Genomic DNA, 26,705 nt, shown 5'->3' with positions numbered 1-26,705 from the left:
AGAACAGTTATGTGGTAAGTTCTTGGTCAGGCTGGGCCCCAAAATTACTTATGATTTTCTTTGCTCAAAGTACATTTTTGAGTCAGGCAATGGTAGTGCTTGCCTTTAATCCCAGCACTTGGGAGGCAGAAGCAGGCGGATCTCTGTGAGTTCGAGGCCAGCCTGGTCTACAAGAGCTAGTCCCAGGACAGGATCCAAAGGTACACAGAGAAACCCTGTCTCAAAAAAACTTTTTTTTTTTAAAAAAGTACATTTTTGAGCTTCGTCTAGGATGCTACAGACATCATTAGTCTTTTATTTTTAGTTTTTCCTTTCTAAAGGAGATATTACATTAACATTTGGATTTTAAATACACCCCGCCTCCAAAGATCTATGTGTTGAATGAAGGATTGTCACGAAAACTTTAGGAGGTGGGAACCAGTGGAAAGGAGTAAAGACACTGGGAACATCCCCTTAAAAGAACACTGAGGACCTGACCTGACCCCCTCTCTGTTTCATGTGCTAAGAAGTTTCAAGTTTCCTTCATTACACACTCCGTCCATGATCTTCCCACTCATAAACAGTTTGTTTTTTATTTTCTTAATTTTATTTTTTTGAGACAGGATTTCTCTTGTAGCTTGGAGTCTGTTTTCTCCGTAGACAAGGCTGGTCTCAAACTCAAGAGATATGCATGCTTCTCCCTCACACGCACTGGGATTAAAGGTGTTGTGCCCACTGCCACCCAACTGATCTTCTGGCTCAAAAGCAACAGCACCAAGTGATCTTGGACTGAGCTCTCTGAAACTGAGCCAAAAGCAGCCTTTCCTCTTCTTAGGGTACCTTTCATTTTGCCGTAGTAATGGAAAGCTGGCACATCTATTATCCCAATCGTATCACAGCTTCTGTATTGTCTTGTGAATGGAAAGTTGTTTACAACTCTCTGATGTTATGAATTAAGATTATACATTCATTTCTCTTGGATCTATAGCAAATAATGACATGACTCAACAAATTGTAAGGCATATATTTGTTGACGGTCTTAGCAAACTTAATATTCTTTCCTTTCTTTAAATATATCAATAATATCTAGATTGTCCCTGAAATACAACATATTGATAGGAAGGAATAGCTAAACCAGATCAGGTCCTAGTTAAGCCTCTGCCCATCCTAAACAAGAGGCCAGAAACATTTCAACTCAGTGGTTCCTATGTCCCTGGAGTATAATGCCCAGAGCAGGAAGCACTCCAAGAGAAAGGCACATGGAAAAAGTGACAGCTTCAACTCCAGGCAGCACTCCTGAGCCTTTAGGGACCACCCTGAAATAAATCCTAGATTCTTGCTGCCCCTGTTGCCTAAATAATGATTCTGCTTCAGGCAACATGCTGTGTGCTAGGCGTTTTGTCTGGGCAAACTCAGGCTGATAACCAGTAAGGCACAATGAATCTGCTTTGTGTTTATCCGTCAACAATGTTTTTAAAATTTTATCCACTGTTTTTACTTTTGTTTCATGGTATCTTGTGATTTCAGTTCAGAATTCTTTGATGAGGACTGTGGGACTTTTAATAAGAATGGCCTTCATAGGATCATGTATTGAAATGATTAGGGAGTGGCATTATTTGAAAGGATTAGGTGTATCCTTGTTAAGGAAGTGTGCCACTGGGGGTGGCATTTAAAGGTTCAAAATCCAAGCCAGGCCCACTGACACTCTCTTCCTGTTGCCTGTGAATCCAGATGTAAAACTTCCAGCCTTGATGTGAGAACGTGTGCCTGGTCTTATCGTAGCTTGTTATGCCATATCTGATTGATGTCCCTTAAAGGCCTACTCTTTACTGAGGGGAAGGGGAGGAGGTGTATCAGTGGGAAAGGGGAGGTCAGGAGACTAGGGGGAGGTAAAACTGCAGTCAGAATGTAATAATAATAATAACAATAATAATAACAAAAAACCAACCTCTCAGCTCCTTCTCCAGCAAGATGTCTGCCTGCATGCTATCATGATCCCCACCATGATGATAATGGACTAAACCTCTGAACAGTAAACCAGCTTCAATTAAATGCTTTCCGTTATAAGTGTTGCCATGGTCACGGTGTCTCTTCACAGTAATAGAACACAGACTAAGGCAATGACTAAAGTTAAGAGCCTTTCGATATATGCCCTTCTGTGTATTTTAATACAGTATATGTATGCTCAAGTCTTTGCTCTTTTACTGCCTTGTCATTTTTCTAGTTTTCTGAAAGTCCTCCATATGCTCTAGATAAAAATCATTTTGTTGGATATGCATACATATATGTGTATGTTTATTATATATTATTACATATATATTGTTTTCCTTGCCAATCTATAGCTTTCTTTTCCCTTTCTTAAGAGAGGATATTGGTGAGCATGAATTTTTTCTTTAGATTTTGTTTCTTTATTGTGTGCATGTGTATAAGTGTATGCATTCACATCTGTGAGTGAGGATAAACATGTAAAGGTCAGAGGGCAATGTTTGGGAATCGGTTCTCTTTTTCCACCTTGAGGCAGGATCTCTCCTTGCTACTGATACACAGCATACTCCATGCTAGCTGACCCACAAGGCTCTGGCCAGTCCTCCTGTCTATGCCTACCACCTCATAGACAGAAATGTTGGGATTACAGATGTGTGACACTGCATCCAGTTCTTATTTTTAAGGTTTTGTGTGTGTGTGTGTGTGTGTGTGTGTTTGTGTGTGCACGCATGTGTGTGTACACAAGTGCCTACAGAGGCACACTGTTGTCAGATCCCCTTGAGCTGGAGTTAAATGTGGTTGTGAACTGCCCAATATGGAACCTGAGAACTAAACATGGTTGTTCTGCAAGAGCAGCGGGAACTGTCAACCACTGAGCCATCTCTCAAGTCTGTCCGTACTTAAACACTAATGTGTATGTTGAGGATTGAATTCAAGTCAGCAGCTCATGCAGCAAACACTTTTACCAATTTGTCTTGTTTTTCAGTGGCTTTTGTGGACGTTTTTGGAAAAATGCCCATCATGGTCTATAAAGATCTTATGAGTTTTTGTCTCAACAGTTACATTAATGCTGGAATATGATGTTTATGCAGGAGTCAAAGTCTGTTTTCCCAACACATGGCATTTATTTTACTGATGTATTTGTATAAAGTTAATGTCATTCTGTGTTCAGGACCAAAGTTTAACAGAGATTATTGAAATATGCTAATATAAATCTTCCAACTCTGCCTTTTTTCCCCAGAATTATCTAAGTCATTTTTAATCCCCTCTATTGCCATACAATTTTAAATTCATCTGTCAGTTCCTCTCTCTTCCACCAACAGACAACACAAAAATCTTTAAGGATTTCTAACTGGGATTGAACAGAATCTACAAATCAATTAAAATACAGCTTCATAATATTGATTTTAATTACATTTAGTCTTGATTTTTTTCATGTTTTGATTTTATAAGTAATTTTGAACTATGAATTGTTTATAATAGACATAAATGTAATATATACTCATATATTGGCTGTGTGCTGATACAATTGGGCTAAAATCACTTTCATTTATAGAAATCTGTTGTAAATACCTCCATTTTCTATAAACTATAACAAATTTTCTGCATTAACAAATGTTTTGCCTGTACATATATATGTGTGTACCATGTGTGTACCTGGTACATACATGGCCAGAAAAAAGCATCAGATCCCCTGGAATTGAAGTTACAGATAGATGGTGTGAGCCACCATGTGAATGCTGGTCTCTGCAAAAACAATGAATGTTCTTAACCAGTGAGCCATCCCTCAAGCCACTAATTTTATTATTTCTTATATGTTCTTATAGTGCTAGAAATTACACCCAGAGCTTCTGACATGATGGATAAGTGTTCAACCACTGAACCACATCTCCAGGTCTTAAATTATAATCATTTTAAATGTAAATAATACATTTGAAAATATTTTAATTCATTTCCTTAAAATACCTGTCTTATTCCTAAATCATCCCTTCATTGAACTGGCTAGCACATTTCACACAAGGTTAAAAGATATTAAGTGAAACTATATAAATTTAGGAAGAGAACCCAACTTACATTTTCTATCTAAATGGAAGTTAGGAGTTTCGTTGGACTAAGTATGAGAGCTATTTGTTCTTTTTAGTTTTGTGAACAAATTAGGCAGGTTTTCTCCATGTAACAACAAGTCTGATGGTAGACAATCTAGCTGTGATATAGAACCCTACTGTGCTTCCTCTGTCTTCTGACGAAACTCTCCATGGGTTGTCTTCACAGTATCACACACACTTTGTAAATTCATAGGCAAGCAGTAGAAGGGCAAAGGATTAAAAAGTACTGATTTAGCTTTTATAAAAACTTTCTTCTTTCAACATTTTTCTTTTCCCCATTCTGGGATCGAAAGAGGGTCTTGCACATACTCGCTATACACTCTACTACTGAGGTAAACCCCCAGACTGAAATAAGTTTCTTCACGCCCACCTAAGACTGCATAACAGCCTCATGCCACTTAATACCATGGGCATTTTCTCAGAGACATGTCATCCATATTTGATTTTTAAATAGTTTATAGTGTATACTTACATAAACTCAGATATTATCAGTTGATGTGACCTATTGATGCTACCAAGAAATGCCCTAAAAATGAGCTGCTTAAAGCTGTTGCTACTGTAACAAAGCATATTATTCTACAATAAAAATCTTAATAATATGCTCTAAAATGATAAAAGTACAGTATGCTAAATGAACAAGTCACACAGTCATTTACCATCGTTGTCAAGCATTTTGTGCTGTACACAACTGTGTTCTTACACTTTAATAGAACTGGCAGCTCAGTAGGTTTCTTTTTTTTTTTTTTTTTTGAGGGGTGCAATGAACTTTATTGATGGTATTCAAGAGAGTAGGGCTCCCTAAGCCCCCTCCTGCTATTCTGGGGGTCTGGGATGGAAACTGTGAGGGAGATGCTCAGTGTCAAGGGTTAGTTAGGACAGGGACCTCTCTCTTGCTGTGTCCTTGCTGGGATGGGTGGTCCAGGGCGAGCTTCTTACTCCTTGGAGGCCATGTAGGCCATGAGGTCCACCACTCTGTTGCTGTAGCCGAATTCATTGTCATACCAGGAAATGAGCTTTACAAAGTTGTCATTGAGAGCAATGCCAGCCCCAGCATCGAAGGTGGAAGAGTGAGAGTCACTGTTAAAGTCACAGGAGACGACCTGGTCCTCAGTGTAGCCCAGGATGCCCTTTAGTGGGCCCTCCGATGCCTGCTTTACCACCTTCTTGATGTCATCATACTTGGCAGCTTTCTCCAGGCGGCATGTCAGATCCACGACGGACACATTGGGGGTAGGAACGCGGAAGGCCATGCCCATGAGCTTCCTGTTCAGCTCTGGGATGACTTTGCCCACAGCCTTGGCAGCGCCAGTGGATGCAGGGATGATGTTCTGGTTTCTTTATATAAACATCAACACAAACATATAGTACTGTGCCATTAATATTACAATGGCTATGTAATCACTAGAAAGTATCACATTTCGGCTCAATTAGAACTTTATGGAAGCAGTACCAGCAGTCTGCTACTAATCAGAATTTTATACAGCACATGACATGTATCACGTATATTGTACATCTCACTGACACAAACCATTCCATGGCCATATTACCTACAAAAGAATCTGGAGAAATAGAGGTGGATTGTTCTGAGTAAATAACATTTCTAAGAAAAGCCTCTAAAAATTCAACTTCTGTTACTAAAGAAGAGGAGAGGGTCTGGAGGGATGGAAAAGGGTTAAAAACTCACGCTGCTCTTGTAAAAGACCTGAGTTCAATTCCCAACACCCATGTCGTCAGGCAGCTCAGAACTGCTTGTAACTCCAGTTGTGGAGACCCCTAGGCTTCTTCTGTCCTCCTCTGTCCTCCTGGTCTTCTGCATGAATGTAAACAATAACAAACACACATGCACACAAATAAATCTTTTCTTTTTAAATGGGAGGAGAGATGGCAAGAAAGTGTCTTTACCGTCTGTGAGTCTGGCCTCTGAGCTAATGATGCTGAGAAGGTCTAAGTATGATACAGAAGTTCACACATCTATTACAAAGCAAGCTCTGAAACACAGAACAAAATTTGAGAGTTCTAGACCAAGAAATTTTAATTTGCATATACTATACAGAATTGCAGATTTTTACTTTGGCAGATTCATACATGTATACAACTGTAAACATTTTTATTCCCCACGTCTTTTCCCCATCCCTCCCTTTTCCTCAAATCCTGTTCCACTTTTCTAATAACCTCTTGTCCTATATTCAAATGTTTTCTTTGACTTTCATAAATAAGAAAAAACAGGAGTTACTTATCTTTCAGTCTGACTTAATTTATTTCCATTTTCCTGAAAATGACATAATTTTTTTCTTCTTATGGCCGAATGGTATGTCATTTCTGTCTCTCTCTGTCTGGAGTGTGTTTTCTTTATCCAATCATGAGTTAGACAGATACCTAGATGGATGCCATAGCTTGGACATTGTGAACACAGCTACATGGGTGCCTTTGCAATGTGCTATTCTGATTCCCTTGGGGATGTACTCAGAACTGGCAGAGCTGGATCATACGGGAGTTCTATTTTCAGTGTTGATGAGGAATCACCATACTGATTTTCACAGTAGACAGTGCTAATATAAATACCCATGACTAGTGAATAAAGGCTCCTTCTCCTCCTTCCCTTCACCAGCACTTGTCATCTTATTAAAGATCCATTTTCCTAAGATGAAATCTCAATACAGTTTTAACTTGCATAACTAATACCTAAAGACACTGAGTTTTTATAATTATTAGATGGCTCTACAAACTCTTTTGAGAACTGTGTAGATGGCCTGCTCACTTATTGAACTTTACTGCTTAGCTTTGGTATTATTTTTCTGAGCTCTTTGTATACGCTGGATGTTAAGCTTCTGAGGGAAGAATAGCTAGCAAAGATTTTTCTCCCCTGCTGTAGGCTGTCTCTTCACTTCACTAACTGTCTCCTTTCCTGTACAGTTTAATTTGATGAAATATAATTTGTCGATTCTTGTATTCCAGAGACAATGGAGCATATTCCTGAAGTTACTGCCTGTATTTACATCTTGAGGCATTTTCTTTATCTTTTTTTCTATCAGTTTTAATGTTCCAGATGTTACATTAAGGTCTTGGGGCTGATTTATGTACAGGGTGGGATATGGGGATCTAGCTTGAGTCTAATATATGCAAATATCCTATTTTCCCAGCAACACTTGTTGAGGAAACTATGGCTGTGTAGGATAATTTTAAGATCCTCTGTTCTAGTCCACTGGTCTACTGCTTGCTTTTGTGCTGGTTCCATAGAGCTGCAATAGCTCTATAGTATAACTTGAAATCAGATATTGGGAGACTTCCAATAATGTTCTTCATACTTGGGACATCTTTACCTATTATAGGTCTTTGTGTTTTCATACACATTTTAATATATTGTTCTAATTGTCCGAAGAATAGAATTCAAATTTAGAGGGTGATCAAATGAATTTCTAGGTATTTCATTTTCTTACGGCCATTTCCCCGATACTAAATCTGTGGATACAAGAACATGGAATGTCTTTTAATCTTCTAATGTCTTCTTCAACTTTTTTCTCCAGTGTTCTGCAACTTTCATTATAGAAGCCTTTTGCCACCTCAGCAAGATATGATGATTACTCTTCACTATGAGTTTGACTGGACTTAGAATCACTGAGGAGCCGTACTCCTTCAAAGAAGCTTGATAATGGAAAATACACCCAGAAGGTCCAAGGGTGGAATGAAAATAAGAAAGTAAGCGGAACACCAACATTCCTCTCTAATCTGACAGTAGACACAAGGTGATCAGCCACCTCATGGCCTTGTTGTCATGCTTTCCTCCCTCATCATGATGGACTGTATCCTCACACTGAGTCAATATAAAAACTCCCTTCACTGAGTTGCTTTTCTCAATTATCTCATAACTACAGTGAGAAAAGTCATGAACAAGGCTTGTTCCTAGATATTCTTCTTGCCATGAATGGAATTGCTTTCCTGATTTCTTTCTCAGCAGGTTGGTTACTGATGTATGCAAAAGCTATTATTTTTGCATGTATGCTGATTGTGTTGTATATCACTTGGCTGAATTGTTTATAAGACCTAAAATTCTGTTATAGAAAAACCCAAGCAGCTACAGCCGTCTGGACTGCAACAAATGTGTTCGTGGTCTTATTCTGGAAAACATCAAGCTTATTCTGCAGCTGTTGGTGGAACACTCTGCAGTTTTGTCTATGTGACTGGTGGTGTGGTCTACAGCTGTTGGTGGAACACTTTGCAGTTGTGTCTATGTGATCGGTGGTGTGGTTTCACTCTGTGGCTCCTTTTGTTGACATTTTTGTCTGCATGATCCATTTAAGTGAGGGGGTACTGATTTAGTAGTTTGGGATCTATCTTCAACTAGGAAGGTGTGGCACTTCAAAAATCAAATGAAGTTTTCTAACATCGTACTTAGAAGCATTAAGAAAATGTCCTTATCTGTAAATAAAAGTATCAACTCTATTTCCAGAATTCAAGACTGTTTCATTCCTTCCTACACAGTAAAGGTATCTAGTTAAAGAATTCTTCTATCTCGGTGTCTTAGCAGATATAGACTGTCTCATCAACTGAAAGAGATTACTGTTTTCTACTAATTTCATGGATAAACAGGATATTTAAGTAAAAATTATTTTATGTTACACAGTTTCTATTTCTATGTTAACATATGCAATTTGACACAGAGATGCTACATTTCAGTGAGCTCTGGTAAAATGTTTGTTGTTGAAATGTGTTTATGTATTTTATTAGAATACCTTAAAAGCACAGAGGAGAAATGATGGACGTGCTCGGTTATCTACTCCACTTCTACACATCAGGTCTCTCTTTTAGCCACATGTCTGATTCTGGCTGCTTCCATTCTTCTCCAAGCAGCATGTTAAGACTGAAAGGCTTGAAATATTCTAGACGATGGCTAAAAGTAAAGAAAGGAAGAAATTGAAGTAAATTATGTATTTGTGAAACTGTGGTCCTATAGAACTATTTGTTTTGTCACATCGATGACAGAACAACACTCCATTTTAGGGAATAACAAATGTTAGATGTATTCTCTGTGTACAGTTCTCTCACTGTAGCTCTCCAGTACTCGGTGCTAAAAACATTCACCCACATTTCAAAGCAGTCTTCTTCAGTCCTACACATGGCTCCCTCAAGGCTCAAGGGAAAAGTAAACATCAGCTCTCAAGGGGCTCAGTAAAGGGTCTGCTAAGTAAACACGAATTCAATCCTCAAAACACACATAAAAATGCCAGGTGTAGTGGTGCTCCCTTGTAATCCCCATGCAGGGAAGGCAGAGACAGAATGATACCTGTGGCTCACTGGCTAGCCAGCTTGTTCTTGGTGGTAAGCTCCAGGCCGATGAGAGACCCTGTCTCAAATGATGTGGGCAGTATCCCGTAAGAACAACACATGAAGGTATCTTTGGGACTCTATCTGCATGGACACAAACGCATGCACGTGCACGTACACACAAACACACACAGTCTAACTTATTTTAGCTGTAAACAAATCATAAGTTCTTGAATATGTTCTTAAACTTTGATAAATTCTGGTGAATAAAGGACAAAGACAGATGCATGTTCTTTCTCTGCCAAAGTAAAGGAGACTAACAAAGAAGAGGAACAATCTTTTCTTTCCAGAAAAACCATTATTATCCTGAAGTGTTCTCTTTTGGCTTAGTGCGCAAAGAAAGGTTTTCACCTATGCTTCTGTAAAGCTCAGAGCTATAGGAAATCGCTCTGCCATCCTTCCTCCCAAGCCAGTGTGCACTCATACTTCCCTGGGAAGGTACCAGCAACTGAAAAGTAAGAGTGGCACATGGCTTTGGTTTGATGGCTTTCAGCCAGTGGCACCTCGATTTCTATTCCTGTCTGCGCACCAGGCCAGAGTGAACCAGTTTAGAGTAACATCAATAAATCCTAGAGTAAGATGCTAAGGATCAACAGTGAAGGAAGAGCAGAGAAAAAGAGAAAGAGCTAGCCCGAAAGAGTCAGGACTGGGGAGAAAGGCAAAAAAGTAGATGTTTAAGTGTGTCAAGCAGAATGCAAGCATCTCCTAGAAGAAATGAAGGGAAAAGAAGTCAAGTAAAAGCAAGAGAAGTTAAACATAGAGAAAAAAGATGGTGTCATATCCTAAGGGTTAAAAGGCAGGAATGTCTAGCAAGCCTGGTGCTGCCCACTAGGATGTCTTTGCTAGGCTCTGCTAAGCATCCAGACTCCCCAAGGCTGACCACACTGAGTACATTAAGAGACAGACAGCAGGAATCAAAGATTGCCCTACGAAAGTACTGAGTTTTCCTCCGTAAGGGACTAGTCCTTGCAGCAATGCATGAAGCATTCAGAAGGCTCAATAAGATCTATGTCCTTCCTAGATGACAGATTCAGATGCCAGGAGACAAGACTAAAATAGGACAAGTGTTGAAGGTACCTTGGCTTAAATACCTGCTGTCTCACAGGAGACATCACCTCTGACAACCACTAGAGGGCATCAACTTGAGTCCCCACAGATAACATGACTGTTAAAGAGGAATCCCTAAGCCACACTGTCTCCATCATGTATTTACAGGTCATTCAAAATTACTTAGTGCAGATGTCATTTACTAATTAAGAAATAAGTTTATCACAAGTATAGTTACATAGAAACGTAGTTGATACTCATATTCAAATGAGGCAACCAAAAAAGCAGAGATATGACTGAGTACAAGATCTTTAGTAACAAAGAAGAGTTCGTAACACCTCTAGCCATATCAAAAAACACAGATCCCTATGGCCACCATATTTAGGAAAAGGATCATAAATTAATTTGAAGCCATATCAGTATCTGATGTGGGATTCCCCTCTGTATGTTGTGACTATGTTTTATTACCATTGGTTAATAAGCTGTTTCAGTCAATGGCTTAGCAGAGTAAACCCAGGTAGGAAATCAGAACAGAGACAGAGAGCAAGAGTTGGCAGAGTCAAGGAGACACCATGTAGCTACCAAAGGAGGACACACCAGAACCTTAGGAACCTTACCAGTAGGCCATAGCCTTGTGGCAGTACACAGATTGATAGAAATGGGTCAATTTAATGCAAGAGCTAGCTAGGAATATGCTAGAATCAATGGCCAAGCATTGTTGGAATTAATATAGTTTTTGTGTGAGTATTCAGGTCTGAGAAGCCAGGAAACAAATGAGCAGCATCCATCTACAAAAGAGCCCAACGTGGGGCCAACACACATGATCTGCCACCCATTTCGGGTCCAGGTCCTTGTACACCTGCTCAGGGTTAGGAGGAAAGTAGCTGAGAGCACACCAGCAGCTCAGCAGTCTCTGGGCAACCTGCCAGATCAGGTCTGCTGGGTGTGCACAGGCAGGGAAGCATGGTGGATTCCTGCCTCTATACACAGATATCTCTAGGCCATGCAGTGAGCTGCATGGCAGATTTAGCTTTTACTCAGACAAAAATGGTTTATATGCTGCATGGTGCTTCCCAGGGTTGAGGCGGTGAGCACAACTCCCGCTCAGAAGTCCCAGAGGTGGCAGTAAACGTACCTCCACCATACTGGAAGGACAAGAGGGGAGGGATGAAGTCAGCATCCAGGGCTGCCACAACCACACTGCTTACTGTTTTAAAATGTTCCTTATCAGAAAAGGATTTCAGATACACAACAGGACCAATTCAGACATAAAAGACTGATGTGGGAGCCCCCTCTGTGTGCTGTGATTTACCATTAATGAATAAAGAAACTGCTTTGGACCTAGAGCAAGGCAGAACTTAGGTAGGCAGAGAAAGCTAGGCTGAATGCTGGGAAAAAGAAGGGAGGAAAAAAGACACTATGGAGCTGCCACCAGACTCAGACATGCTGAAACTTTGCCAGTAAGCCACTGCCATGTGGCAATACACAGATTACTAGAAATGAGATAAATTAAGATGTAAGAGTTAGCCAATAAGAAGCTAGAGCTAATGGGCCAAGCAGTGATTTAACTAATACAATGTCTTTGTGATTATTTCGAGGGTCTGGGTGACTAGGAAACAAACAAAAAGCCAAGCAGCCAAGAGGCCTGCTGCTACAAAAGACCTCCAAATGAGACACAGTGTGTGTTAAATGTAAATAGGCTTGGGAGAGAGAGGAAAAAGAGAATAGATAGTTATAAAAAGAAATAAGTCTTTAAAGAGACAGTAAAAGTAATATAAAAGAGTACAGGCAATCATAGATTAAAGAAGTAAAAAAAAATAAGCCACATAAAGATGGAAAATACACAAAGAATCTGGATTATGCGTATTATTGTGTTTTCTTTGAATTTTTTGACTGCAGAGAATCATTTGATTCTGAGGGGTGCTAAGTTAAGCCAACATATTTTAAAAGTATAAATTTGACTTCAAAATTTGATCTAAGGATATGTTACTTCGGAAAAGAGGTTCTGCTTTTGCTTCCACAGAAGATGAGAACCTGTGGTTCCTTCAAGGCTAATGTGGTTTGATGGAGCAAGACTCCCCCAAAAGAACCCTAAAAATACTTCACTCAACAAACAGTAGGAAGCGGTTTGTAGAAAATTACACCCAAATTCCCAAAATGATTGTTTATAAATGTTTGTTTTCATTTAAAGGGAGATATGATATAGAGATGAATACTTTGCATTGGTATGGACTTTGGTCCATTGATACAAATTTAAGGTCAATTTTGTTATACTGTGTATATGTATTTCTGCTCTTGTTTAAAGTATTGTGTTTGTGTAGCTCATTTTAAAATGTAACATATAATTAAGAAATTCAGATTAATAGTCATTTATAGTAGTCAAACTTGTAGTCATGTTAGTTAAAGATCTAAGATATGTAGAGATCTACTTTAGTTAGACAGATAATCTTCAAATCTTTCAAAGAGCTACAGAATATGGCATTTAAAATATTTTAAGAACTTAGACTTTTCTCAACAGTGAGACATGTCTGCTTCTGGCAGCTCCAATTACTTCAGAGAGGTTGATGGACATTGAAGAAACGCCACTCAGAGCTTGTTTTCTTCTTCGCAAACCTGGCCTCAACTGCCCCTGCCTCGACCACTGATAAAATGCACAGTGTCCAGACTGGACAAGCAGGATACAAGCAGAAAGACTGCCAAACCTTGCCAAGACAGGGTAAGAGGATGGGATGGGGTAAGTTTTTAAAATTTTTTTTGCCTCTAAAAATGATGTCAGTTACTCTAGGTCTTAGCCAAAGTTGGTTGCTCCAACACTGCAAATAATACATACTGTGGGTGATTTCCCAGGTAGCTGGTTGTCTCTGTCATTTCTTGCCCCTTTTGAAAGCTGCATAATAGCACTTCCTGTTTACTCAAGTAATATTATTTTCTTTCTCAGGCCTTTGATTGGGTTGAAGTCATAGTTTCTTCTCGTGACTTAGCCAAGCCATTTTTAATATAAGACTTAGACTCCTTAGGATAGGATAACTATAGAAACATTTAGCATATATTTCTTGCTTGATGCTGTGCATGTTGGTTGTAATTCTAATTTTTATATAAGTTTTTGCCTATTCTTTTCCCTGGAAAATACTTGATATTTGTTCTTATTGTATATTGCTTTGTATTAGGTTTAGAACTCTCTTATTTAGACAAAAGGGGGAGGTGCTATGGAAACTCCTTCATCCAATAGCCTTTAAGATACTGGCTCACTTTGGGCACAGCTTCACATACTATAAATGCAGACCGCAAAGCATGTGCGGGCCTCTTGGCTGCTAAATTTGGTCCCAGTTCCCAGCGCATGCAGAGAACTACAAATCGCTACTCTTTCTGTGAGTTTACCCCTAGATAAAAAAACCTTTGTTATACTCCATTCCGGGTTAGTGTGAAACTCTTTTGTATGCCAACAAGCATCAGTTGATGTGCACTCACTCACTAATATTCTTCTTATATAATCATGAAAGACTAAGTGCTTTGCTGAAAGTAATGAGATAATCTATCATGGTCAAAAGTAGAGGTGAATGAGGGAACACAGGGCCTTTTGTATGTACCCACACGTCCCATCATCAACTACCAAGTGTCAAGAACTAAGTCCCACCAGGTGGCAGTAGCCTTTAGTCCTAGCACTCGGGAGGAAGAAGCAGGCAGGTCTCAGAGTTTGCGGTCACAACAGCTTCTGTAGTTGGAATGTACCTCTACTTATTTTTTACTTACAAATCAGGCTGTTGTCCTTGCTGCAGTTCATGCTGTGGCACGGGGTAAAGGGCTTCATAACTTCTTCTATCATTTGATCCATGAATTGCAAATGAGTTGAATCTTGTCACATTTGGTGGAAAATAACTCCAAGGAAGAAGAGCTATGCCTTCCCAGTTGGTCTCCCCTCTGAACACTTTGAATGATAACTCGAGCTCTTTCTAGGAGAGACATAAAAGGCAAGTTCAGACTAACAGGTACACATGCTATGCATTATAGGATTTGGTCCCATATGTTTGTTTACTCACTTTCCAAATATTTCTTCTTCCAGAGAGTAAAAGAACTAAATGTTGTCCATGTCTGTCAAAATTAAGATTCCTCATGAGTGTTAAAGAAAAACAATATTAAGACTATACCTTTAGGGATCATTTCTATGGTTTGTTACAAGAAGAACAATATTATCTTCTTTACGTTTTTCTCTATCTGTAACGTATGTGCTTGTAGCTAAATTTCCAAATAAACAAAAATGCAATACAATATTGGATAACGATAGGGAGAGCCAGTGTCTCACACTATTTAGAAATGGCAACTTTGGAATGACTGCTTCCTAAACACCTGCTGATAAATCATAACATTTTGCTGGCTAACACTCCTTTTCATATTCTTTACCCACTGCACAATTTCACTGGCCCTTGATTTCCATATTCTTTAGATAGGAAATTATATAAAATACTTCATTTGGTTAGATAACACAATGTATGAAGAAAGAAATAATCATAATACTTGCGGCTTAAAATAAAAAACAGCTGCAACAACTGAAGCAGCCAAGGAAAGCTGGAGCTGACTTCCAGTCTTTATCTAGTAGATTAACTAAAGGTTATTTCTGTAAGAAACGTTCTTGAGGCCCATTAGGAAGACAGAAAACGTACAATATAGATTGGCCAAAACTAGTCAACAAGGCGCAGATTTTAACCTATAGCTGTTTTTTCACACTGCTATCCCTGAACAGTCTGCACCTGTTTCCCAGCTTCCTACCATTTGTTCAGGCACCAATGCCACATCTCCAAAAAGAAGCACAACAGAGTCTCAAAAGGAAATCCTAGTGGGAATGAATAAGTGGGATTATCGAAGTCTTTAAGAAGCAATGGATTGCATCTATTTACGAGAAGTAAATTTTCTGCCTCTGGAAGTCTATCAAACATTTCCACCCAGATGGTCCTTTGTGAGCTTTTGGAGGGAGGATTTTCTGCAATAAAGTACTCTAACAGAAGACAAGTAACGCTTTCCATTTTAAAATCCTCTGATTAATTTTATGTTTTTATGGGGCTTTAGGAAGATCCTAGAATTCGTAAAACTTCTTGCAAATTAAAACAGTGTTCTTCTTGCTGCTTCTCTAGCTCTTAATTAAGCAGGATAGGAATTGACTGCCTGAGGCAGAACCGCTATTCTTGATAATTAACTATTCTGAGGTACACAAACCAAGCTACCCTGAGGATGCTGATTTTAAAAACTTTTATACACAATGGCTACCATGTAGTTTCTTTTTTTTAAATATTTATTTATTATGTATACAATATTCTGTCTGTATGTATGCCTGCAGGCCAGAAGAGGGCGCCAGACCCCATTACAGATGGCTGTGAGCCACCATGTGGTTGCTGGGAATTGAACTCAGGACCTTGGGAAGAGCAGGCAGCACTCTTAACCACTGAAGCCATCTCTCCAGCCCCTACCATGTAGTTTCTTAATGAAAAACTATTTTTTCCATGTATCCAATGTTAGACTGCCACTTCATGAAAATAATCTGATACAATCTAATGAAAGAAAACTGCAGGAACCAGAACAATGGCTCAGTAGGTAGAGGAGATTGCTGCCAAGCCCAATGTCCTTAGTTCAATTACAAGAACTTGGAAAGAGAGAACTTACTCCTGCACATTGTCCCCTGACCTTCAAATGTTACACATGGTGCACTTATGTATACAAACACATACATACACATATCTAAAATAAATGAATAAGTGCTTTTCAAAAATGTAAGACAAATTTTAAAAACAAATTCTAAGCTTGAACTTGAGAGTTTTGGTAAATCTAAGTTCTTTGTTGTCTTTCAGTCAAATTAGAAATGTTTGTCTTAGCTTTCTCTCTCATCTGTGGGGCAAAAGTCAGCACATGATAGCTAAAACTTTTCTATGTTTCTTAATATTTTATAAGAACTAATCGTTGCTTTAAATAAAATATTTTGCCATGCTAGTTGGAAGATAACATGAAAACATATCTAATTATTCTGATTTTAAAAAATAATAGCAGGCAGCCAGGCGGTGGTGGAGCACCGTTAATCCTAGTACTCAGGAGGCAGAGACAGGAGGATCTCTCTGAGTTTGAGGCCAGCCTGGTCTACAAAGCCAGTTCCAGGATAGGCTCAAAAAGCTACACAGAGAAACGCTCTCTTGAAAAACCAAGTAATACTAACAACAACAACAGCAACAATAACAATAGCAGGCTTCATGTGGTAGCGTGCATCTTCATTCACAGCACTTGCAGGCAGAGGCAGGTGAATTTTGTGTACTCCATGCTAGCCAGGGCTGCAAGGTTAGAGCCTGTCTCAAAAAACAATACAAAACAAAACAAAAAACGAATTGCAAATAACTGCATTTTTTTCATGTTAGAGTTAGCAAAAGCAAAACAAAATAAAAAAGAAACAACTAACAAATGGGAATCTAAATTTTGTAAAGATTAATTGGTGTTCAATTGTCAGTTTACAAAGGAATAAATATTACTGGACACTGATACTAAGAAATATTTAACTGACATCTAAAATAAATAAGCAATATAGAAACATCTCATGTATTAAAAGCATGCTATAATTTAGATAACAAGTAAATGTAAGTTTCCCTTAGTTTACATCTACTGAGGAATAGAAGTCTGTAACCATGTAAATCAAGTTCCCAAATAAATATTCCCAAGTAAGCACAAACGAAGAAATTCCAAGACAGCTGGGTGTAGCAGCCAACACCTTTAATCCCCAAGGGTTCCAGACTGGCCAGAGCTATACAGTGAAAAGGTGTCTGAAGACAATTAATTAATTAAATAAATATAAAAAAATAAAATAAAAAAATTCCAAAGGTAATATATTTACCGTGACTCTTGGAAAATTCAGGTACGATTTAAATTAGCTTCTTGGCATTAAATGCAAAAACAATACACTATGTGCTCAAAAGAATGATTGATGACTAAATGAATAAATACATGAATATAGTATTATATAATATGTAAAATTAAAGTTTAATCTTCAAGAATCTAAAAGAAATGTTTCTGTAAGTTAGTAATATCTTTATATGTCCCATTTTTACTAAAAATAAATTTTTTCATACAATATATTCTGAACACAGTTTCCTCTATCTCCTGGTAGATTCTCCCCCACCCATCTAACACCACAACTTCTTTCTCTCTTTCTTCAGGAAACAAACAGGCAGATAAAAAAGTCAGACCAGAATAAACATGTGTGCACATGAACACAAGCTCACACAACACGCTCAGAGACATGCATATGAACAAAAACAAAACCTATAAAAACATAAAATTAGAAACCATAACACACAAGCAAAAGACAAGTAATATTTTTAAAAAAATGCCCTCAAAAAGCAATAGGAGACCCAAAAAAAAAGCCTACAAAAATACCATTGAATTTGCTTTGTGTCAGTCACTGCTGAGCCTGGGGACTGCCCTTAAGTGTAGTTTGTGTGCCCACTGAGATTCCACTGAAGAAAACTAATTTTTCCATTGCATGTGGTTGTGAATTAGAGATAATGTCTTCGCTAGGGATCAAAAAATCTCCCTTTACTTCTAAATAGCTAATATATCACGGTGCAAACATATAAAGTAATGATTTATTCATAGTAATTTTTTCTACTTTTAAGAAAATTATCAAGTTTATTACAAAATCATTTATATCAATAAACCAAAAAAATCACATGAACTTAATACACTCAAACATGTAGGATATATATGTGTATGTGTGTGTAAAATATATATTCTAAACATAAATTCTGAAGGTATGCATTGTACAAGACAGCAAAAAACAAGATTTAAAACTGACTCCAGTTAATATGACCTCTACTTAGCTGAACCTAGTGAGCTTTACTACAGCCATACTATTTATACTAGAAAACAAGCATGTTCAAGTTATTCAGTAAGAGTTAAGATAAACAGTTTATACTTACGGACAAAGTTCAACTTCTAAATACTGCTCAGTTGTATCATTCAAGAAAAATGCTTCCACAACTTATGAAAATAGACAGAACATGGGAAATTTTATTTTGCTTACATAGTAAATAATTTATTCCTTTCTAATATAAAGTGAATTACTAAGTTTTTTAAATCATCATACTACTGCGGGTAGGAAATACAAAGCCTAGTGATAGTGAGACCACAGGAAAGTGAACATGTCTGAACAGATGGACTCAGGCCCAGTTATCTTCCTCTTGGAATTTATTTCAAGGAAATAAATCAGACAATTAGAAAAAGAAGTTAAGCACACTTCTACCCATCATGGTATGACTCAAAAAAGTAGAAATGATAATCTCTTCTTACACAAAAAATATTTTCTGGTACATAAATAGGCCACTATTATTCAGCAAAACTGATTGGGTATGTTACAGAATGAATACATTTCATGTAATGGAATACAATGGTGCCATGAAAATCAAAGACAGGGAAATATGTATTGGCATGACAAGACTTCCATGTTATTTTCAGGCTTGTTATAGAGCAGTAACTCGATATCTGAGCCAATGAACTGAATGCACATGAGATTTAAACATGTGCATGTATGTGCATGTGTGTACCAGTGACTACCTGTCTACAACATCACAACAGATATGAAGAGTGGTGGGGATAGTGTTGTAGCTGCAGGCAAAGTGCTTACTACCCAGCCCGAGGACCTGGGTAAGTAAGTAAGTAAGTAAGCCCCAGAATCCACACAGTAGGTGGAGACAACCAACTCCCACAAGTCCCCTGACCTCCGCAAACATGGAAATGGTTTTTTAAACTAATTTTTAAAAACTAACTAAAAAATACTGGTTTATTTGTAAGTGGTGATCTTTATTATTAATTTCAGGGGTTTTTGAGCATTAGCTGTTTTAAAAATTAGTTGATTGTGGATGAAGTGCCTTAAAATATATGAAGGGAAACCCAAGTCCTTTTCTTTCTACGTTAGTCTAAAACTTGCCAGATTTTTCCTATGCTTCTATAAATGACCTTACCTCTTAAGATATTTAAAAATAAATATGAAATCATACTTAAGTACAATTTGCTTTTTTGCATTAAAAACTTTAAATTTTCATTTAGAGAAGTAACAGATCACTCTGGCTTCAAAGAGAAACATGGACTTAGGAAAAGAGTTTACTTAGAAGAAAGACTCTCTGCTAACCAAGTAAATAAATGCCAATACACTGAGTGAGAAATCTTGGGGTAAATTCTCAATTTCTCTGTAATGCAGTGTTTTATATCTATGGGGATGGCATCAAGAACAGTATTTCAGAAAGAACCCTGCAATTTGATGAGGATATAGTACAAGAAGGTCGGATAACAAACCTGAAAGCATTTAATTTCCTGGAATGTCTTCTGGCCTTAATTTGATATGTGAGATTACTTGACAGCAGAAAGTAAATATTAAATCTCATGCTGACAGTGTTTCTCCTGTAAGTAACACACCCTAAAATGCCCATTAAGGAGGCTTGTACGGTAAAGATGGTGATTTAAATAGTCTTAAAAGACAGAACATGATCTCTTTTTAGAGCACATGATGTAAGAAAGGAAGGAAATGTGGCAGCAATACAAGCATCTGGATTTGGGATTGCCATTTTCCTCTGCTCTGCTTATATGCTGGAGCACCGCTGTAATGGGAGCAAAGTCAGAATGACAGATGGTCAAGATCAGGAACTGAACGTCAGTTGTTCAAAAGCACATTACTTCCTAACAGCGAGATAAAATAATAGCTCTCTGAGAGGTTATTAGAAAAAGATTTATGTTTCTAATAAAATACAGTACTTCTGCCTACCTTCATAATTCCACAGTTCACTGAAAGGCTTTCCTGGTTCTCCAAGAGGAGCTGGAGGATCATTGAAAAATGGAGCACTAACCTCCATCTTCATGCCCTTGTCCACTGGGCTCAGCTTGATACACACTGGCTCATGCTTCACTGGAAAACCATCCCAAGTGTTTTCAATTTTAAATTCCATCTGAAGAAGCAAATTAAAACAAACTTGTTAACAACATATAGCACTGCCCTTTACTTGAAAATTGCAATGCCAAACAAGAGACAGTTAGGCAACAGAGAATGACAAGAACAGGGTCCTAGGAGTCATAAGGCCATCTGGGTTGTGACAAATCATGGAGCCAAGATGATTTATGACTTTTAATCTTGATGTTGCTGTTTATTTGTGGTATGCAAAAGTCATTGTAAAATGTTATGACTAAGTTCACTGCAAAAATTGTAAATGTACTTAACTATGTGAGCTTACGTATTTTCCATATTTAGCCAAGATTAATTCTTTGTGTAAAAATAAATATATCCATCTCATTAGTATACAACTTTGTTTTTTAAGATGGCAACCTTATATGTGTGTATATCAATTATCTGTAAATGTCATTCCATTTTCTTAGCGTTTATTATTGTACAATTGATGGGTTTTATTATGATGTTTCATACATGTATATATTATATGCTGATCATCTTCAATTCCCTGCTCTATATCTTGTTCTCCCCTCAATGTTCCCCTTCTTCTACTTTCAAGCCCTTATTCTACTTTCATGTATTATCTCTCTTGTTTTCTTTTTCTTTCTCTCTTGTTTTATTTTTCTTTAATCATTGATACATTAATGCATACATATTAATATATAAATCCTACCTGCTGAGTCTATTTAGTGTTGCTTATATATTCATACATGATTTTAGGGCTCACTACTTGGTACTGAATAACCAAGTAGGGAGTTTATCCCTGAGGAAGATGACTCTTCCTCTCTTGGCAGTCATTGATTGCCTGTAGCTCTTCAAAGGAATCAAACTGAAGACTCAAACATCAATCTACATACCAGTGAACACCTGATTTTTTGAAAAAAAAACCAAAAAAAAAAAATGGAAAAAAACAAACAACCTCAAACAAAAAAAAATGTAAACATGAAACCAGCCACACAACCTTTGATCTACAATGATATCCTCCCTGTCAGATGTGCTAGGGCAATGGTAGCACAAAGCTTGAGGCAGTGACCAATATGTGATTTGACTTAAGGCCCACTTCATGTGATGGAACACATACCTGACCCTGCTTGGGTGGCCAAGAACACGGTACCAAATAGGCTATGGAACAAAGAACAAACCAAATACTACAAGAAATACAGTGACTCCTCACAACATTCTACTATACTCATAGATCAGTGCCTCACTCAGCCATCACCAGAAAACCTTCCACTTGTAGTAGATGGGAACAAACACAGACTCAAGGTTGGACAATATGCAGAGAGTGAAAGCTCTTGGAACATGCAGTCTAAAAGGGATGTCTCCAACAAACCTTTTCCCTCAGAGTTAGGGAACTTTATGGAAGTGGAAGCAAAATATTGTAAGAGCCAGTGAGGGTGGAAGGCACCAAGAAAACAAAGCCTCCAAGATACAACAGGGACTGATGCTCACATAAATTCAGAGACAGTGGCACAGATTCAAGCTGGATAAGGTACCAGCTCTGAGATGAGGTAGTGGACATGATCTCACATCCCTAACCAAAAACCAACTGACAACTGCTCAGAAAGGAAAAATTAGTTTTCTCCATTGGTGTTTCACTGAGCATGCAAACCACTCTCAAGGACAGACCGCATGTCCAGTAGTAGATGACCAACTCAAAATGAACCTAACGGTATTTGGGAAGGAATGTGTGTGTGTGTGTGTGTGCTTCTCAAACTTCTTATTTGTTGTTGTTTATCCTTGTTTTTCTATTCTGTTTTTTTATTGTTATTTGTTTTTGGTTTTGGTTTGTTTGCCTGCTTGTTTTCTAAAGAGAGAGAGAAAAAAGGGATGGAGATGGATGGATAGGGAGGTGGGGAGGATCTGGGAGGAGATGAGGGAGGGGAAACTGTGATCAGAATATATTATACAGAAAAAAAATCTATTTTCTAACTACATTGTATAATCTTGCTGACTTCTTAACAATCTGAAGATAACATAAGCTCACAGACAACTAAACCTCCTCTCAACTCCCTTAGCCACTTCCTAGACCTTACTGTCTTTCTGTTCCTTTGCACATAGAACAATGAAATAGACATCTTAATTATCCATGGTCCTCCTCACCTGGTGTAACCCTCCCTGCCATTCTCTATTACACTGCACTGGTCCAGTTTGATCCACACAACTAATACATATGTATGTATTACCTCGAGTCTAAGCGACAATGCTTGAAGTAGGAGCTATTTATATGAAGTGAATACTGCTCTGATGTCTACAACTTAAATTCTGAGTGTACACTTTTAAGCAGAAGAAACACACTGTGCCAGTTACATCAATGTCTTGTTAAAAAGCTATGTATTAATAAGGCATCTAAATCACACCCTTAAGGAAAAGAGATAGGAAGATTGCAAGAGCCAGAAGTCACAAATATAGGAGCAAACCAGTGTGTTCTGGACATGATGAGACTGTTGTAATTATGAACTCATAGTAGCTATGGCTGTGTGCATAAGACCTGTACAAGATCAACTCTAGTGATATTTTGTTTGTAATATAACAAATAAAGCTTGCCTGAAGATCAGAATGTAGAGTTAAGCCACTAGTTAGCAGTGGTAGCTCACACCTTTCATCCCAGCACTCAGGAGACAGAGACAGACAGATCTCTGTGAGTTCAAGGCCACCCTAGGCTACACAAGATTGAATCTATCTAAAAGAAATACAGAGCTCACACAAAGGTGATTCAGTGCTCTGGATCACAAGCCTTTAACCCCAGCACTACGGAGGGGGAGACAGGAGTGATATGGCTGGGCAGAGAGAAGAATATAAGACGGGAGGAGACAAGAGTTCAGATGCGGTCTGAGGACTCAGTCTGAGCAATCAGTCTGAGGATTCATAGAGACAGGATCGCCCCTTTGGTCTGAGCATTGGTAGAGGTAAAACCTCTACCAGCTGGCAACTCTGCTTCTCTGATCCTTCACCTTTCACCCCCTAATATCTGACTCCAGGTTTTTATTATTAAGAACAATTAGAAATCATGCTACAATCAACACATACAATATTTCAGCATGAAGGAGATAGGGACTCAAATGCCCCCAACCCCTAGCTGAGGAGCAATTGACAGCTGATGGCTTCTGGGAGAAGAGCTAGTTTTCTTTAAGGCTCCTGGTACATTGATCTAGATCCAGTCATGACCCCATACGCATGAGTATATTAGAACCACAAACCAGATGCAGTGATTATTTGGGGGAAAAAAGAAGGACATCAAGTTAGAAGGGGCCCAAGAGGCAGGAGTGGCTCTAAGAAGAGTTAGGGGGAGGAGTATGACCAAATTCATTATATGTATATATAACATTCTTAAAGAATAAAGAAATATTATGAAATATGCATGTATCAGTAGAAACATATTAATTATAGGCATGTGTTATATATAATGTATATGTGTAAATATATGAACGGCCTTTAGTGTATACATGTATATCTGGAAACAGCTATAAGTGTGGCTCCTATGTAACATTCAGAAAGGAGACAAAGAATAATACTAAGGGAAGAGATAAGACAGATGCCGGCAAAAGGACACGAGTCATCCAAGAATATAAAAGATCCTTATTTTTCTAGCCTAAACTGTCATAGGGGTGTGTGTGTGTGTGTGTGTGTGTGTATGTGGTAGAGAAATGCATAAAAATGTAATAGACAGTGAAGGAGGAAAACCTTGAATGAAGGTCCATGGCTTTGGAATGGCCGCTCTAACAGTATGAAGTTTACTACACTGCAGTGTAAAGACAGGGAGTGTGGGTCTGCATGTTTGAGCTGCTGCCTCCTTTTGAGTTCATGACAGTAAGAACTCAAAAGGAGGCACTTAACTAGCACTATGATGAAACATTTACAGAGTCAGAATTAATCTTACTAGATATTCACCATCCACTCCAGCCTCACTAGGTGATCACCATCCACTCCACAGCCTCACTAGGTGATCACCATCCACTCCACAGCCTCACTAGATGATCACCATCCACTCCACAGCCTCACTAGGTGATCACCATCCACTCCACAGCCTCACTAGGTGATCACCGTCCACTCCACAGCCTCACTAGGTGATCACCATCCACTCCAGTCTCACTATCAGCTGCTTTGGCTTTCTTAAAACAATGTTGTTAACCTGTAGTTTTCACTTTTAGTTCATCTTCTTCAATTGACACTTTAAAATTCAATTGTTTTAACTTCTATACATGAAAATGAAGAGTGGTACATTCATTTAGAAGAAAAAAAAACACCTTAAAACCTTAAAAGAAAGGTTTTAAAGAATGTTTTTCTATAAAACAATCTCCAAGAAAAATTCCAAGTTCCTTTATTTATAAAAATAAAATCCCTTTCCTACACATACTTCTTTATGGTTTGCATACTGCACTGCAGGACACACTTCTAAAAGAAATGGAGAAGTAAGTGAAGTCAGAGGAAGCCATGCCAGCTGGAGGCGGGGGAAGAAAACTGTTCAGTACCAGCATCTGACAGACTTTAAAGAGAAAATGAGAGGACTTACCAAGAGCACAGGCATGGAGTCTCTTCCTTCTAGCTCAGCTGTGGTCTCTGGCCTAGGCTCCACCCAGCACACGTTCTAGGGGAAGAGACTTGGAGTTCTGGAACTGACAAACCCACGTTTTCAGGGAAAATGTTTCGAGGTCATACAATCGCACATTCGAAGGCTTTTAATCATACCATTGATGTCTGGGAGTTTACTTCTATTATTTTGAGAGGGAAGGATAGTTCAGCATTACGAACAATAAACACATTTGAAATTGAACTGTAAAACACTGAGATTGTAATAAAATATGTAACATAGCAATCTATTTATTTCAACTCCTCTTTGAGGAGAGGCAGTGAGAAGTTCCATCAGAAAGTATTCTACACTGAAGAGGTGGAGCCTGCACAATCAGTGTAAGTTATTATGTTAAGTTTATGACCACTGAAAACAAGACCAGGTTCAATCTTCACTTCTTCAAAGTTAATTTAAACCCTTGTATGACTGCTACAGACATACACACATTTTAAAGCTAGTCTCTTCAGAGGAACGAGGCAAACACTGTTTATGGTATTTTATGATTACTTCTTAAGTCATCCAACTGAAAGCCCAACACAACTTCACCCAGAACATACTTGTGTTTTTTGTGTGTCCCTGTGGGAGAGTGTGTTTGCACCTGTGCATAGACTGAGATTGAGGTGGGGGTGTCATTCGCAAATGCTGTTCACCTTTTTAAAAAAAAAAAAAAAAAAACAAAAAAAACCTTTATTTCCACCAGGTATTTTCTCACAGAAAAATCTTATTAACATACCTGACCTTACTTTTTGAGTGTCTCGCTACCCTGGAATATTTCGATTTGTCTAGGCTGCTGGCCAGAGAGCACCCCTTTTCCCTCAACCTTCTGTCTGCACCTCCCTGGTACTGGTATTAAAGGCATACAGGGCCCTGCCTAGCTTTTCATATGGGTGCCGGGAATCCTAAATCAGGCAAGCACTTCTTAATCAAACCGAGCCATCTCAGGACCAGGACGTACATAATGAAACTTTATTTCAATGCATAAAAAATATAATCAATTAAAAAGGTTCTATAAAGCCAGTGATAAGCTACAAGTAAACTTATTCTGCCATCACTTTCTCCAGTGTGTGTGTGTGTGTGTGTGTTTTAAGCTCTAGGGTTCAAACACACAGAATCACTTCTAAAACTGGGAATGGGAATCTATCCACCAATACAAATTTTGCTTTTTTACTCTTTTTGCAAAATGTTAGCCTTCCTTAGATTTGAAGTACCTACAGGATTTGCAGGCTTCCCTGAATCCTGATTACGTGACAGGGTTAAATATCCGACGACAGCTCTCACTACTCCCAGACCTGGAAGGATCAGCTAGAAGCAGACTTGAGGGGACACCTCAGTCCCAGGACCCACAGCCCTCCTTCCTGCACACGCCCCACGGACGCTTAGTGTTTGACAAACCAAGACTCGGAGAGCAACAAAAATATCTATCTAGTGCCTGCTCCTGTCACTGTTTTCGGTTTTCCTACAAAAAGAAAGGAAGAAAGAAAAATAAAATTAAATTGCGCCACACTACCTCAGGCACCCGCCACGGCACTGCGGAAGGCGCCAAGCCAGGGACTCAGCCCCTAGCGCGCTCAGAGATCCGCCCCGCGCCTGACAGATAGCCAATCACCTGCCGGAGCCTCAGGCAGCGCGATGACGTAGGCTACGACGCTCGCGTGATGACGGACGCGGCGTCACCGTCTCCAAGGAACGGTCCGGGGCACCGCTTTCAAAGTCGCAGGGCGGGCCGAGCGGACTC

General features: G+C 38.7%; 1 protein-coding gene across 4 annotated transcripts; it reads right to left on the bottom strand.

The window, feature by feature from the left end:
* Nucleotides 1-4,959: 4,959 nt before the first annotated feature.
* On the bottom strand, nt 4,960-26,529 carry C1H4orf33 (chromosome 1 C4orf33 homolog). 4 transcript variants are annotated; one of them, XR_003377543.1, is made up of 9 exons: nt 26,478-26,529; nt 24,914-25,016; nt 20,224-20,404; nt 18,386-18,446; nt 14,477-14,528; nt 14,190-14,389; nt 8,801-8,958; nt 5,973-6,058; nt 4,960-5,880 (listed from the first exon to the last, which is right to left on the bottom strand). XR_003377543.1 is itself a non-coding variant. In XM_005343938.1 (7 exons), exons 2-7 carry the CDS (start codon nt 24,926-24,928, stop codon nt 8,853-8,855), a joined length of 615 nt encoding a protein of 204 aa, XP_005343995.1. In that variant the 5' UTR covers nt 24,929-25,016; nt 26,478-26,529; the 3' UTR covers nt 8,760-8,852. The 4 variants fall into 4 exon arrangements, 2 of the variants coding, with proteins under 2 accessions (XP_005343995.1, XP_026638731.1); XR_003377542.1 differs by having other exon boundaries at nt 4,960-6,058; XM_005343938.1 differs by lacking the exons at nt 4,960-5,880; nt 5,973-6,058 and having other exon boundaries at nt 8,760-8,958.
* Nucleotides 26,530-26,705: the final 176 nt, after the last annotated feature.

This window comes from Microtus ochrogaster, chromosome 1 (assembly GCF_000317375.1).
Source record: "Microtus ochrogaster isolate Prairie Vole_2 chromosome 1, MicOch1.0, whole genome shotgun sequence".
NCBI lineage: Eukaryota > Metazoa > Chordata > Mammalia > Rodentia > Cricetidae > Microtus > Microtus ochrogaster.
This window is presented reverse-complemented; position numbering and strand designations above follow the sequence as displayed.